Raw genomic sequence first — 17,561 nt, forward strand, 5'->3', positions numbered from 1 at the left:
TAATGAACTCCAGTTCTTCTTTGGCCACAAATTCCTTCCTTCCCCATAGATCTAAGAAGTAAACTATCCCATGTTCTTCTACTTGTTTATAATATCATTTTTTTAACATCTTGGTTTTTTTTTTTTAATTTTTAATAGCCTTTTATTTACAAGTTATATGCATGGGTAATTTTATAGCATTGACAATTGCCAAACCTTTTGTTTCAATTTTTCCCCTCCTTCTCCCCACCCCCTCCTCCAGATGGCAGGATGATCAATACATGTTAAATATATTAAAGTACAAATTAAATACAAAATAAGTATACATGTCCAAACCGTTATTTTGCTATACAAAAAGAATCAGACTCTGAAATATATAATATCATTCTTTATGTCTAGATCATGAACCCATTTCACCTCTGTCTTGATATATGGTGTTGAGTGTAGGCCGATGTCTACTTTCTGTCATACTAGTTTCCAATTTTCCCAGCAGTTTTTGTCAAATAGTGAATTCTTTTCCCAAATTTAGGATCTTTGGGTTTGTCAAACACTAGATTCCCATAGGCATTGACTATTTTGTCCTGTGAACCTAACCTATTCCACTGATCGAGTACTCTTATTTCTTAGCCAGTACCAAATGGTTTTGATGACCACTACTTTATAATAGAGTTTTAGATCTGGCAGCTAGCCACATTCATTTGAATTTTTTTCATTAATTCCCTTGAAATTCTTGATCTTTTGTTCTTCCAGATGAATTTTGATATTATTTTTCCTAAATGTGTAAAATAATTTCTTCAGTTTGATTAGTGTAGCACTAAATAAGTAGATTAATTTAAATAGTATTGTCATTTTTAATATATTTGCTTGACCTATCTAAAGCACATGGTATTTTTCCAGTTCTTTAGATCTGACTTTATTTGTGTGGAAAGTGTTTTGTAGTTTTGTTCATATAGTTCCAGACTTTCTCTTGGAAGATAGATTCCCAAATATTTTATACTATTGACAGTTATTTTAAGTGAAATTTCTCTTTGTGCCTCTTGCTACTGGACTTTGTTGGTGATATGTAAAAATGCTGATGATTTATGTGCATTTATTTTGTATCCTGCATCTTTGCTAAAGTTATGGATTATTTCTAGTAGTTTTTTACCTGATTCTCTAGGGTTCTCTACGTATACCATCATATCATCTGCAAAGAGAGATAATTTACTTTTCTCATTATCTACTCTCTTTGTAACTCTAACTGTTGGGATTTTGTTAGTGATATATAAGAATGCTGATGACTTATGTGGGTTTATTTTGTATCCTGCAACTTTGCTAAAGGAGTGGATTATTTCTAATAGCTTTTTAGTAGAATCTCTGGGGTTCTTTAAGTATACCATCATATCACCTGCAAAGAGTGATAATTTGGTTTCCTCATTGCCTACTCTAATTCCTTTAATCTCTTTCTCAACTCTTATTGCCAAAGCTAGCATTTCTAATACAATATTGAATAGTAATGGTGACAGTGGACAAACTTGTTTCATACCTAATCTTATTGGGAATGGTTCCAGTTTATCCCCATTACATGTGATGCTTACTGATGGTTTTAAATAGATGCTACTGATCATTTAAAGGAAAAGTTCATTTATTCCTATACTCTCTAGTGTTTTTAATAGCAATGAGGATTGGATTTTGTTAAATGCTTTTTCTGCATCTATTGAGATAATCACATGGTGTTTGCTACTTTGGTTATTGATATGGTCAATTATGCCAATAATTTTCCTAATATTGAACCAACCCTGCATTCCTGTTATGAATCCTACTTGGTCATGATGTATTACCCTGGGGATAACTTTCTGTAATCTTTTTGCTAGTATTTTATTTAATATTTTTGCATCAATATTCATTAGGGAAATTGATCTATAAATCAATCAGTTTTCTTTCTCAGTTTCTATCCTACCTGATTTGGATATCAGTATCTTGTCTATGTCATAAAAGGAATTTTGTAGGAGTCCTTCTTTCCCTATTTTTTCAAAAAATTTGCATAGTATTGGAATTTATTATTTTTTAAATGTTTTTGTAGAATTCACATGTATATCCATCTGGCCTTGGAGATTTTTTTAGGGAGCTGATTAATAGCTTCTTCTATTTCTTTGTCTAAAATGGGACTATTTAAATAATTTATTTCCTCTTCTCTTAATCTTGGCAATTGATATTTTTGCAGGTATTCCTCCATTTCACTTAGGTTAACAAATTTATTGGCATAAAATTGGACAAAATAACTCCCAATTATTGTTCTGATTTCCTCTTAATTGGTGGAAAGTTCTACATTTTTATTTTTGAGACTTAACAATTTGATTTTCCTCTTTCCTTTTTCTAACCAAATTAACTAAAGATTTATCTATTTTGTTGATTTTTTTCTGAAAAGTAATTCTTAGTTTTATTAATTTAATAGTTTTATTTTTACTTTCAGTTTTATTAATCTCCCTTTTTATGTTGAGAATTTCAAGTTTGGTATTTTATTAGGGTTTTAAATTTGTTCTTTTTTTTTCTTTTTACCTTTTTTAGTTGCAAACCTAATTCATTGATTTTCTTTTTCTTTATTTTATGGAAGTAAGCATCTAGAGATATAAAATTTCCTATTTTGATTTCTTTGGCTTCATCCCACAAATTTTGGTATGTTGTCTCATTATTGTCATTCTCTTGCAGGAAATTATTGATTGTGTCTATAGTTTACTGTTTCACCCACTCTTCTTGAGGATTAGATTATTTAGTTTCCAATTAATTTTTGTTCTATTTTCCTCTGGTCTTTTATTAAATGTAATTTTATTGCCATGTCATCTTAAAAAATGCTTTTACTATTTCTGCCTTTCTGTATTTGATTTTGAGGTCTTTACGGCCTAACATATGATCAGCCATGAATTGCTTAAAAAAGAAAGTGTATTCCTTCTTGTCTCCATTCAATTTTCTCCAAAGATCTATTGTATCTAACCTTTCTAATATTCTATTTACTACCTTAATTTTTTTTTAATTTTGTGATTCGATTTATCTACTTCTGAGACAGCAAGGTTGAAATCCCCACTATTAGTTTTGCTGTTTATTTCTTCTTGCAGCTCCCTTAACTTCTCTTTTAGGAAGTTAGATGCTATATCACTTGATGCGAAATATTTTTAGTATTGATATTGCTTCATTATCTGTGGTACCCTTTAGCAAGATATACTTTCCTTCCTTATCTCTTTTAATCTATTTTTATCTCTTTTTATCTATTTTTGCTTTTGCTTGATCTCAGATCAGGATGGCTATCCTTGCTTTTTTTTTTTGCTTTACCTGAAGCATAATAACTTCTGCTCCAGCCTGTTACCTTTACTCTGTATATATCTGCTTTAAATGTGTTTCTTGTAAACAACATATTGTAGGATTCTGGCTTTTAATCCAGTCTGCTGCTTTCATTTTATGGGAGAGTTTACCCCATTCATATTCACAATTAAAATGAATAATTCTGTATTTCCCACCATCATATTTACCAGAAATTATGCTTTTCTCTTTCCTTTCCCCCTTTCCCTCTGCAGTATTTTGCTTCTGATCATCACTTGCCTTTAACAGCTGTCTCCCTTCATAGCCTCTCCCCCTTTCTTATGCCTTTCCCCTACTATTTCTGTTTTCCTTTCCATTAGTCTCCCGCTTTCCTTTTCCCCTCCCACTTCCCTATAAGGTGAGATAAGTTTCTTTGTGAAACCAAATATGTCTAATATTCTCCCTTTGACTAAATCTGACAAGAGGTCCCTCCCTTCTTTCTTTCAATTATAAATAGGTTTTCTTTGCCTCTCATGAGATGTAATTTTCCTCATTTCCCCCCCTTTTCCAGTTCAATCCCGTTTCTACCTCGTTTCTTTTTTATATTATATTAGTGAAATCAAATTATATCTGCACTCTCTATGTATATCCGTAACAGAGAGATAGTTCTCAAGAGTTTTCTTTTTATCCTTTTATGCTTCTCTTGAGTTCTATATTTGTAAATCAGATTTTTAGTTCAACTCTGATCTTTTTATCAGAAATAAATGAACTTCACCTGTTTCATTGAATGCCCATCTTCTTACCTGAAAGATAATGCTCAGTTCAGCAGGGTAGTTTATTCTTGGCTGCATTCTATGTTCCTTTGCCTTTTGGAATATCAGATTCTAAGCCCTTCAGTCCTTTAAGGTTGAAGCTGTTAGGTCCTGGGTAATCCTTATTGTGACCCCTCTATATTTGAATTGTTTCTTTTTGACTGCTTGTGATATTTTTTTCCTTGGTCTAATAGTTCTGAAATTTAGCCATGATATTCCTTGGAGTTTTCATTGGAGGTGATTGGGCAGTTTTCTTTGATGATTTCCTGAAAGATATTTTTTCTTTTTTTTTTAATCAGGTTTTTCAGGAAGTCCAATAATCCTTACATTGTCTCTTCTAGATCTGTTTTCCAGGTCACTTATTTTCCCATGTAGGTATTTTACATTTTCTTGTATTTTTTCATGTTTTTTGGTTTTTCTTGACTGATTCTTGATGTCTCATTGAGTCATTCGTTTCCATTTGTTCAGTTCTCATTTTTAGTAAATGATTTTCTTGATTTACCTTTTTTAGTTCTTTTTGTATTTGTCCAATTGAATTTTTAAATGAGTTGTTTTGCTCCATTTTTTTTTTCCATTTCACAAATTCTGTTTTTCATGTAATTGTTTTCTTTTTCCATTTCCATTTTCCAATAGTCAAATCTATTTTGTAAGGAGTTATATGCTTTTTCCATTCCACTAAATCTATTGTATAAGGAGTTTTCTTCACGTAATTTTGGTGTTTCCTTTTCTAAATTCCCTTGCAAAGTTTTCATTTCCTTTCCCCATTTTTCTTCTAGCTCTCTTTTAAGATTGTTTTTAATTTCTTCCTAAAGAGCTGTGTGAGATGGGTACCAATTTATATTACCCTTTGTAGCTACATCTAGAGATGATCTGCTTTTAGTGAACTTAAGGTTTGAAATTTGTTCTTCCCTTTCACCATAAAAACTGTCTATGGTCAGAGTTCTTTTTGCTTTTTTTGCTTTTTTTTTTTTAAATTGAAATCTGTTTTTAGGGCAAAGGGGTGATTGTCCAAGCTTTCTCTGTAAGTGACAGTGGTTGTGCTGGGTCAGTGCTGCCTGACTTCTGGTGCTAGGTGGGTGTTCCCAGGTTCCATGAAATTCCGGCTTTGGGTTCATTCACTATTTGCCTTTTGTATTTGTGTTGGGTTTCTTATAACTAGTCTGCTGATCTACTAGCTAGTAACCAGGGCAGAGTAGCCAACACTGCTGTAGATTCCTTCTAGTAAATTCTCTGGCAAGCAGAGCCCACATCACCACTTGACATCTCTGCTTAGCTGGCCTGTGCTTGGCCTGCCTCCCTCCATGCCTGATCGATACAGACCTTTTCTGGAGATCTTTAAAATTATCTTCTGCTAATAATTTGTTACATTCCCAATATTTGTTGGTTCTTTTACTCCAAAACTGATTCAGAGGCTGAATTTGCTGTATGTGAAAGTTGTGGGGAGAGCTCGGAAAAGATGTGACTCCTCTCTGCTATCTTGGCTCTGCCCCTGAATGATTTTTAAATTAAATTTATTTATTTTTATTTTTTACTTAACTTTTAACTTTTTAATTAATAAGAATATATTTTTCTTGTTGATTCTTTTTGATTGTACATCTCTGTGTGATATAATAGCATAGTTAGATAATCACAACTTTTTTTAAAAATTGAAGTCAGTATTCATCAAGCACATTATTCACAAGTCATTTTTAGGTGTTGTGTAAGATTTTGAATGACAATTACATAGGTATACAAATACTCTTTCTCTCTACATGTAAGGAAACTGAGGCTCAGAGAAGTTAAGTGTTTTGTCCAGGGTCATATGGCAGGGATATGACATTGTCAAACCTGTTTTAATAATATTGATTTGTGTTTGAAATTGAAATTATCTTCACTAGCATTACCATGTTCTCTGTTTTAAAAAAATAAATTTTATTTAAAAACATTAAAATTCATGTTTTCTTTTTCTTGTATCACCATATTAATTCATGTCTCTTCTCCTTCCCTTCTTCAAGAACCATTCTGAATGATAAATAATGTTTTTATTTCTAAAAAAAAAAAGTATAACTGATTGATACATTGAGAAAAAAAGGATATGCAGTGTGTGACATATGTGGGCCTCTCACTCCTAACTTGGGGTTTATTGGGGATATTTTCTCACATCTCTTTATGTGAGTTTTATTTGATCTTTATTATGTTTGATTACTTTGTTACATTTACTTTTATATTTTATTGTGTCATTATTATTTCCACATATATTGTAGCAACTGGGATGCTGCTTTCCTTGCTCTGCTTACTTTACTATGAATTAGTTCATATAGATCTTTTCATACTTTTCTCTATTCATCCTATGCCTTATTTCTTATAGCAAACTGCTATTTCATCACATTCATTGCCACAGTTTTATCCATTATTCAATAGATGGAAATTTACTTTGTTTCTGATTCTTAACTATCACAGAAGGTCCATAGTCTTCTACTTTTCCGAGGTGCTAGTTTCTACCAGAAATTCCAACTCTTCTTTCCTCCCTCTGCTACCTGGAATAATTAGATTTTTCAGGTGCCCAAATCCTTAAGTTCAATCCAGTAGATGGATCATCTCCTTTCACTCACTCTGAATTCCAAAACATGTATTTCTTTCCTCTCCTTTTTGGTCTTTCCCATCTTCTCCTCACATACTTCACTGAAGGCTGTGATCTTTCTGAGATCACCACAGAGGACACCTTCCCATCTGTGCTGGCAATCAATTTGACTCTATTATATCATTCCCTTTTCTTTATCCCCCTAATCCTCCTCCTCTGCTTTTCATGTATCCTGCTATATTTCATTCACCACTGAGAAGATGTTACTCAGTTCTCTCCATAATACTATATTTCTGCCTCTGCCTCTTCATTATTATCTGTCAGATTTTGATGTTCACCACTGTATCCTTTTGTATATTTGAAAAGATATTTCAGTTGTCACTCTATTGTTGTTGCTGTGTTCATCTATTCATTCCACCTGTATTTTAGTTGGTTGGAGTATTTGAGATAAAGGTGATATCTTCTGTTCTTATTTTGTTCCTAAAAATTACCAAAAAAAAAAAACTCTATTATTGGTTGTCAAATTTTTGTCTTGTATAGTTAGGCATAGATTTGCCAGACAGGTTACCTGGGTTACTTCCTGTGCTCCATGCTCTTCTGAATACCTTGCTTCATTCCTACTCTTTTTTTTTCTACTGGGTACAAAATAATGTTACATTATTTAAATGTATTTGTTTTATATTTGAAGGTCTTCTCCTGATGACTTGCAGAACTTTTTTTCTTCCTGAATTGAATTATTAAATTCAACCAGTATGTATCTTGGAATTTACAGCCTTGAGTTATTATTATTATTATTATTATTTTGTCTTGAAGCAGTCTGTAAATTCTTTCCATTTGAATCATGCTTAGAAATTCTGGGCCATTGTCTTCTATTATTGCCTATGGTTTAAGGACTTTTGTCTTGCCATGTTCTTCTGGATACCTGTGATCCTTGAGTTGTCTTTATGCAACTATCTCTGAGATCCATGTGTTTTGCTTGCATAGTGAACATATTAATTCTTAATATTCTTGTTCTTTTGATTTTCTTCTTCTACATTGTCTTGTGAAGTCTGGGCTAATTCCCTGAGGCCTCAGAATCAGCCAGAATCAGGATAAGCAAAAGTGCTTGGTCTTTAGGGGAGAAGTGAAGGAGATGGACAAAACTGCCAGGAGTTTTACCAAGGATCCTTCCTTGATTCTAGAGTTCAGAATCTCCACACTTTTCTCCTCCTTCTCCTGAGGCTAAGTGAAGTTCTCTCACCTCTCACACTCCACTCCCTAATCCTTCCCTACAATTCTCTTAACCCCAAGCATTGAGCTAGCATTAACTATGAGAAGAGAAATTCCAAACATGCTAATAGAGTTATTGTCCAATAGGTAATTAGCCTTAAGTGCTCATTGTCTGATTCAAGTGCACCTTCCAGTTTTAGCCCTTTACATCATCTTTCACATCTGTGTATTTTCATTCCTAATCCATTGATTTCTCTTTTGTTTCTTTGCTGAGGCTTGCCATTGCAGATTCAAATTTCTTCTGTTTTGTTCACTATTTTTGTTGTCCAGATCATAAACTCTGGTCTCAAATTTTCATTTCTTTTTTTTTAAACCACTTAGTAACATCATATTATAGTCCCATTTCTCCCCAACTTCTGCAAGGTCCTTAATCTCATCAAACATTAGATCAGTTTCCTTCAATCTTGAGTATTTATTGATAGATACCTGAAATATTTTATTAGATCTTTAGGCCATATTTCCTTGTGGTGTTTCTTTTTCCTCTTGATTTATCTGTTTATGATCAAGGAATACTCTAATTTTTGCTATTTTGTCTTTCCTTCTTCATTTTCATTATTGTTCTCATTTTGGTCCTTTCCTTCTTGTGTGTTTTTCTTGGAGGTTGAATCTTAAAAATTTCTCTGCCTCTTCTGATACTGGGTAATTAACAGTTAACCAGTCTAGGTCTCCTTACTGGTTGAATTTTAGATAATTAGGATCCAGCTGGAGACTGTCCTCTTCTCTGAGATTTGATAGAGGTCTGCACAGCTCTACACAGTTACTGATCTGTTCCTCTACTGCCTCTGTTCCTTAGTTCTTTGATTTGCCACTGGTAGTTTAAAGCCTGTTGACATCAGGAGTTCAGAGCTTACTTTTTCTGGCTCTGGTGGTTCAGAGCTGCTGGCTCTGAGTTTGCAGTGTTGGTACTTTCAAGTTGCAAGCCTGGGACATGCTTAAGAAAATTTCCACACACACAAAGAAAGAAAATAAGAAAGAAAAACCTTCCACAGCCTGCAGTCAGGGTCTCTGTGATGGTAGAAGTGGGGTGGAGTAGAATATAGAGATAGGTTTGACATAAGCCTCTGTTGTCTTCTTTTGTCTGATAATTGATAACACTGAGCAAAGTGCATGGGACGTTGTGAAGGGGTTCTGATGGGACTCGGGGTCAGTAAGTATCATTTATGGGGTACTTTTTTAAATCTCATTTTGGATTCTTGTACTAAACCAGGGAAACAGCCAACATTACTTCATCTTTCATTCATAGTTTCTGTTTTGGGAGGTTTGAGAGATCATAGGAATTTGATAAAATATTTACTCTGTTGTCTTGTTGCACATGTGACCTGGAACCTGCTAGTCTTTTTGAATTTTTGATAACCATCAAATCCTAGAAAAGTCTTCCTGAAGATTCTTTGAAAGTGACTTTTTGACAGCTGGTTTTATTTTTTCTTGTTTAGTGCTTATTTTCTGCTAAGATATTATATGTGGCCCATATATTTGGCATAGGTACTGTTTGTCAGTTAACAGATGATGGCTTCAAATCAGAACTTTCTAACAAGTTCAATACATTTTTAAAAATTATTTTCTTTTATATTTCTTTTGTCTTCTAGAATGCAATCAAATTATCCATTTATATCAACACCTCCACATAATTCACTTCTCCTACTTCCTTCCTTATTTGTTTTTGGAAAATGACAAGTGCCCTGAAGATTCACAAAAAAATTCATGAGTACAAGTAGAGAAAATACACAAAGAGTTCTCAACTCCTACCATGTCTACCTTCGGCTCATGTATAAAGAAATATAAGGTCAGGACACACTTCTTTCCAAGCCAATTATACCTCTGATAATACAGAATCTTCAATATCTTCCAGTCATTTTGACATTTTACCCTCTTCTAGTTTTTATGGGCATTATACTAATTCTTCTAGGTATTTCCACTCCCTTATGGTCACTGAACTGCTCCGCTTTAACATCTGACAGTCTTCAGCATCTTTAGGGCCATTTGCTGTTCTCTGCTACCATGAGATGAGTTTTAGTAAGTAGTAGATCTTTCCCTTGCAAAAGAGTGCTATAACTTTTCAATTTGTAGTCTAGTGCTACTAATCTTATGCCTTAGCAGGTACCCAACAAAGCCCTCAGGGTAAGATTACATCTATACTTTTGATTTTTTTTTTCTGGAGACTGACTTCTATTCCCTTGCCCATTCCACTATTTAATGAGATTCAGACAATTCTTTTTAATAGTTTCTAAATTTGGAATTGTTAGTCAATGTTCGCAAAGCTTGCTTCAAGGATTCCTCTCAATAAAACTCATGGAATCAGTTTGGAATTTGTGGCAATGGGATTCATCTTTATTCCTATAATGCTCCTTGTTTAATATACAAATGAACTCAGGGCAAGAAATTAGAGGTAAATGAAGCAGTAAAACTCTACTCAGGACTGGCATAGTTTATATTTTCAGAATTATAATAACTACAATCCACAAAATCACTGGTTGTGTTTCTGACCAGCATGAAATGTGCATGTCTTTATATGTATAGAAGCTACTAATTATTTAACATCAGAGGCAATATAGGAAAAATTCCCTTTACTGTTTATCAGATAATTGTGTAGCTTTTACCTGGACGTATTCAGTAATGAGGAACTTATTCTTTCCAATGCAAAACATTACATTTTTAAGCAGCTATAACTATTAAAAAGTTCTTCCTTTGATTATTTTAAAGTCTGCCTTACTGTAGCTCCTACTTGGCAGAAGTCCATTTATTTTAGGAGCTATCTGATTTCATATTTAGTCTCTCCTAAAATGATTCATGATTTTTTACTCTAAAATTAAATATTTTATTTTAGCAATAAAATTGTGCTGTCATGATTAAAAAAAAAACTTACTCATAAAAACAAACGTGATGGTGCTTCAACTTACATTATAATAAAGTACAGAATAACAGCAAAAAAAAAAAGCCAAAACCAGCCCTATCACAATAACTTATTGGTTAGTAAAATCAATCTACTCTGCTTCTTAGTACATTATCTTGCCACAAGAGCAGGTGGTTTAAACAATATCATCTTCAGGTAACAAAAAGGAAAAGCTTTTTAATTCAACACATTTGGGGAAATGGATCAGTAGTTGAGCTCTTAATGTCAATATTATCTACTTAAAATCTTGTAATTTTCCAAAGTTACTATTTTGAGGTTCTAGGACTTTGAATGATAACCATTTGAACAAGAAAGTTACAGTTACAATGCAAGAAATATTATGTTTACTTCTTTTCTGTTCTTAAAGCCCTATAGTTAAACTGGTGAGATACTAAATTGCAACAATTCAGATTTGTTCTTGTGATGGAAAAGGGACTTGTAACTGTTGATAAATTAATTCTACTACACAAACTTGCTTATACTTAATAAAAGTGATAGAATTTGGAGAAGTATGATTGAAGGAAGGAAGAAAAATGTAGCAGGAAGTTTCTAAAGGATTGATTCTACTATAACAATATCTGAAGGTTAATTGTTGGGCATTTATAGTGATTCATTTGTTTTTATGCAATAGTGATAAAAAGGGAGGAGGGAACAATAAAACCCATAAACTAAGCTATTTCTTTAAAAGTTGAAATTGGGAGAATTCAAGGGTCTTGTATGATTTGTTCCCATATATAACCATAATGTTAGTCATTTATTGTAATTTATTTTTTTGTGAAATTCACATTTTAAAGCAAATCAGAGGTTGAAAAATATAACAAAATAACATGTAGCTTAATTAATTAGCCTATTGGTATTATATTTTGATTTAATTACATGTTTCATCAAAATAGGAAAATAGAATTGAGTATTATAAAATTGCCTCTATTCTTTTTTAAATTTTTTTTATTATAATAACTTTTTGTTGACAGAACCCATGCCAGGGTAATTTTTTACAACATTATCCCTTGCACTTACTTCTGTTCTGATTTTTTCCTCTCTTTCCCTCCACCCCCTCCCCTAGATGGCAAGCAGTCCTATATATGTTGAATATGTCGCAGTATATCCTAGATACAATATATGTGTACAGAACCAAACAGTTCTCATGTTGCACAGGGAGAATTGGATTCATAAGGTAAAAATAACCCAGGAAGAAAAACAAAAATGCAAACAGTTTACATTCATTTCCCAATGTTCTTTCTTTGGGTGTAGCTGCTTCTGTCCATCATTGATCAATTGAAAAAATTGTCTCTATTCTTGACCATAGCATTGTAAAGATTAATTTGTTCATATGTACAAAACAAATTAAAAATGTATGTGTTTTAATACATCAATATGTAAATGAATCTTGCTCTCATTTCTATTTTCCCAAGAGTAGAGTTCATACCTGTTAGAATCCTTACAAGATGTTGACTCACTGGAGTTGATGGAAACAATGCTTGTGTGCTTAGGTTTACACCTTTGGGAGAATTCACACATTAGAGCTCACACCTTTAAGAGAGTTTACACATTAGCTCACACATTGGAGTTCACAAATTCGGGAGATTCACAAGTCAGAAACCCACAATCCCACTCTCTCAGAGAAGGAGTCAACCTTTGGGTTCACACCTTTAAGAGATCATATATAAAGAGCTCCTGGAGTCAGTTGAAGAGAGTAGAACCAAGATTCAGAAGGAGCTGGAGGCGACAAAAGACAAGCTGCAAGAACTCTTGGAACCAAGGAGGGAGATAGGCCTCTAAGAAAACTAACCAGGCTATTTTGGAAGAGAAGAACTGGATTTTAACTCCTGGCTGCATTTGAGGTGATTATTACTCTGAACCAAAACTAAGGCTGCCTCCAGAAAACCTCCCCAAGAAACCTGCTCCCAGAGAGAACCATCATATTTTAGAAAAGAAGAGAATACTACACATACCCATACATGCCTTCTTAACCCATGGGATTCTTAACCATATCACACACACAAAAAATAATTTATAGAGAATCTACCTAATATACTATAGGCTTTGGTCTAAATTTCTGTCTCTCCCCCTCACTCTCTCATTCCACCCCCCATTTTTGTCTCTTAATATTTTGTGGTTACCAATGGAGCACTGTCCAAATAGTAAATATTTCTTTAGCCACAGAATTAACCCTACCTTCTTTACTACTTACACATTTCTTGTATAGTTTCCTCATACCTATCATGTTCCTCTCCATTGTTCTCTGGTTCAACTCGAGTTTTAATACTTTGGAAATTGTTATGTTCTATGATTTAAAACCACACAAGATTTCTGGACAGATATTAACATTAAAAAGATAAATCTTTGTTTCAAGGAGATCTTGAGTTAATTCAAAGTATTACTTAGTTTTTTAACTTTGTTTAGCTCTCTCTATATCTCCTTGATATAGAGGTCACTTCTAGGTACAGCTCATTGCAGTGTCTCTGTGCAAGATTTATTTACCTATGGACTATCTATCCATTACATAGTTAAATAAAGTCCTTACTCATTTGTTTTTTTTTTTTTTTTTTTTTTTTTTTTTTTTTTTTTTTTTTTGTATAGACTCTTGGGCTATTCCTTTGAAAGATCTTTAATCTCATTGGAGAAGCTGTGAATTATTTTGCTCTCAGCACAAAAAAATCTATAAGGCGGAGTATCTTTAGAACTTTAATAGGGATTCCTTCTTGCTTTATATATTGTACAGGAATCCATCAAAGCAGTAACAAATTCCTCTGGCTGATGTATATATATATATATATATATATATATATATATGTGTGTGTGTGTGTGTGTGTGTGTGTGTGTGTGTGTGTGTGTGTATTTCATGTCTTATTTTATTATTACTAAACAGAAAATCTTGTATGGTCTTCACAAATGGTGAAATTAACTTAAATTCTTAGTACTACTATAAGTACCTAGAGTAATATTTTTTTGGGGGGGATTACTTGTTTGAGCCTCAATGCTATGCACTGAAAACTTGAATAAATCATCTCACTATTCTGAGCCTAAATTATTACATTAATAAAAAGAGGCGATTGAATTAAGTGATCTCATAGTTTTATAACTCTGATTCTATAAAAACCTTGATGTCCTTTTGTCTTATAATATTCATTCATAATCTATTTGTATGCTATATTTTGAGGTGTTGAATCAGTCTCTTAAGGTTTTTGTTTTAGTCCTGATTGCTTCAGAATTTATCTAGCTTCATAGGTTTGGGAAGTTACCTTTCACTTAACAAATTAACACAGTTTTGTTCTAGTACTTATGTGTGTTGGGGGCAGGGGCAAGTTATGGACAAAATAAATATATATATTTTAACAAATAAGAATTCTTATTAATATATATTATTATTGTATAATGTATCATTAATAATAAAATTATAACAATAACATATAATATTTCTCCCCAAAACATGTATATAAGGAAACTGTCTCAGAGAGGTTAAAAATTATTTGTTTAGAGTTAACAGAGTGTCAGATCTGAGAATTGAAGCTAAGTTTTTTCTTTAACTCTAGGAATTAGTGTTTTGAATTTATTTTTAACATATTTTATTTAGTTAGTTAAATATTTCCCAATTACATATATATTTTTAACATTAATTTTGAAACATTTTGAGTTCGAAATAGCCTCTCTATTTTCTGAGTCCTCCTCTCTCTTTGAGAAGTCAAGCAATTTAATATTGATTATATATGTGAATTTATTTAACTATGATTATTAACCCCTATTAACTATGATGCAAAAGAAAACAAATTAAAGTTTAAAAATGTATGCTTTAATATATACATTCAGAGTTTATAGGTTCTGGAATGACTATTTCCTTTTTTTATTAAAGGTTTTTATTTTTCAAAACATATGCATAGATAATTCTGCAACATTAGCCCTTGCAAAACCTTGAGTTCCAGTTCCCCCCCTTCTCACATCCTATCCCCTAGATGACAAGTAGTTCAATATATGTTAAACATGGTAGAAATATATGTTAAATCCAACATATGCATAAATATTTATACAATTATCTTGCTGTACAAGAAAACTCAATCAAACTAGAAAGGAAAATGATGAAAATAAAATGCAAACAAACAACAGCAAAAAGAGTGACAATGTTATGTCATGAACCACTGGAATGACTATTTCTTAATGTGTTTGATGTTATTAGAACTCTGAGCTATCAAAAACAATATGGGAAAAGCTCAGCAAAATAAAAAAAAACACAAAATAATTTATTGCTAAGAAGAAATAAGGGTTGGGCTTTTTAAGAGCCCCAAAGCAAACAATCCAAGCCTCTTGTTCACCAAATTTAAACTATAAAAATTTTGACACTGAGATAGAAATTTTATATACTTTGTCATTTGAATATTGTGTTCTACTTTTAAAATATTTACTTTTTTATAAGGAATTTCTCACTGTAGCATTCCAGCACTTCTTTCACTTGAATAAGATAAAGATTCTTTTAAGTTAGTGCTTAGCAGTAATTGAGATTTTATATTTTGGCAGATGTGATTCTGAAAATCGTTATGTTGGTAACCCACTCAGAGGAACATGTTACTGTAAGTATTTGAACATTTTCTTTTTAATTTTTCCTAAGATATTTTACATTATTAATCAATTTGAGACATTTCAACTTTGAGTTGTTTTTTAAAATACCTTTGAAATACTGATGCTTTCATTCCTATGTCAAAACATTATTTCCTTTTTCCTTAAACTATGATAACTTAAATTATATATAACTATACCTATAACTTAAAACTCCTGCTTAAAGGTCTAGCCTAAAATGTATTTACTATTTTGTCCTGCTTACAAGACTACACAATAGTGGGCCTATTGTTCTTAGTTTTGAGTTCAATAAAATAATGTAATAAACATGATTAGATTTCAGTATAACATCTCTCATTGAGGTCTTCAACACAGAATTTTACAAACGTGAATATTTTGAAATTAACTGAAAATACTTAGGGAAATCAAATATTTTAAACATTAGTCTGAGAGAATGTATATAAAGTTCACTTGAAGAAAAAGTCACATACTATTAATTATATTTTTAGATCTGAGACATCTAAAAATAATTTATTGATCTCTTTACCTTCCTAAGTAAAAATTATATTTGTCTGGAACAATTGTACTATATCCTTTCCCCTTTAAGTTTCTAATACTAATAGTTTCCTGTCAGATTTTAAAAGTATTTTAAATTACTGTATTTTTTTGGTGCAATAGATAACAGGTTTAACACCTTTTCTGAAATTATAGCTTACTATGTCATATTTATTTATCATTCATAATTGTTAAACTATGTTTTGGATGAATTAAATAAATCAATCTCCTCCTTGTGTAGTGTAAATTTAAGTCCATTAACTTAATTTAATTAAATAAATTTTTACTAACTACCTGTATATGTTCATTTCCATATATGTGTATATTTACTAGTATAGTAAATAAATAAGATAATATTATAAATAATAAGATAAATAAATAAATAGGAAAGGACAAGGTACTGGTCCTGTGACATAACTGATATAAGGAACTGCAATTTGAGTAAATTCATTGTACTAATGCATGCATTTTACAGTTTCGAGAGTTGACTAGAACATTGAGAAGTTAGGTGATTTTCCCAGAATCATATAACAATTATGTGGCAGAGCCATGACTTAAATACAAGTTTGCTTGATTCCAAAGCCAGGCCTCTATATACACTATATACAGAATAAATACAAAATATGTTATGCAAATACAAAGTTAATATGAAGAATTTTTCAAGGCAAAGGTGAGGAGGGAGTACATTCTGGTCATGGAAGGAAGGCCAGTGAAAAAATAAGAAGGGAAATAAAGTGTCATATGAGAAGAACAGAAAGAAGAATTAGTATAGGTAACCTTTAGATTTCATGAAGAACATAAATATATCATGTAATTGTAAAAAAAAAAAAAAAAGCTTAAGCTAGTTTTCTAACTTTGAAAGCCAGAGAAAAGCTTTTACTTCATCTCAAAGGTAATTGTGAGCCCCTAGAGTTGATTGAGTGAAAGAGTGACACAGTATAAAATCTGTGGCAAGGCACATTCTTTTTATAGTTATATAGCATGGGTTCTTGTGGAAAGAGCTATTCTATCTTGTGGAAAGAAATCCATTGAAGCAATATAGGTAGATACTAATGAGTGTCTGAATCAATATAGTTTTGTAAGTTAAGATAAGAAGACTGATAAGAAAGAATGAAATAACAAAATTGTATAAATAAATAGTAGAAAATAATGAGTCAAGATAAAATCAAAGTTCTCTTTCTAGGAGACTGACAGGATGATGGCTCAGAATAAGGATGGTGTGGGGAAAAATATTTTTGTTTTGAATGTGGAGTTTGAGATGTCTTCAGGGCATATAATTTAAATGTTTAATAGATATTTGTAGAATCAGGGAATAGATTCAAACTGGATATATAGAATTATGAATTGTCTGTAAATAGATGATTCTTAAATCTATAAGAGTTAATTAGAGAGTATTGAAAGAAAATAGAAGGCCCAGAGTAGAGTCATGGTGAGCCCCCACACTTAGGAAGATGGATTGGACCCAAATTATAAAGTTCCTAAAGTGCCTTGCTTATTTGTTTCAACAGAAAAGAAAAATCTAGTAAGTGGGAGAGAAAAGCCAAAAACAGAAATTGTAGTAGTGGAAAGTGAAAAAAAACAAAGATTTGATCATAAGAGGGCCAGAGTTGTATTATTACCCTCACTTAGGTGTCTTAGAGGGGATTTGGAGTGAAATGAAAATTGAAATCCCCCT

General features: G+C 32.1%; 1 protein-coding gene across 1 annotated transcript in view; it reads left to right on the forward strand.

Moving 5' to 3' along the window:
• ATRNL1 (attractin like 1) overlaps positions 1-17,561 on the forward strand; it is a 1,159,225-nt gene that overhangs the window by 364,178 nt on the left and 777,486 nt on the right. Inside the window, exon 21 of the mRNA XM_031949462.1 lies at positions 15,293-15,345. Coding sequence (XP_031805322.1) covers positions 15,293-15,345 — 53 coding nt within the window. The remainder of the gene's footprint in view (positions 1-15,292; positions 15,346-17,561) is intronic.

Source organism: Sarcophilus harrisii, chromosome 2 (genome assembly GCF_902635505.1).
Source record: "Sarcophilus harrisii chromosome 2, mSarHar1.11, whole genome shotgun sequence".
In the NCBI taxonomy this organism is placed as follows: domain Eukaryota; kingdom Metazoa; phylum Chordata; class Mammalia; order Dasyuromorphia; family Dasyuridae; genus Sarcophilus; species Sarcophilus harrisii.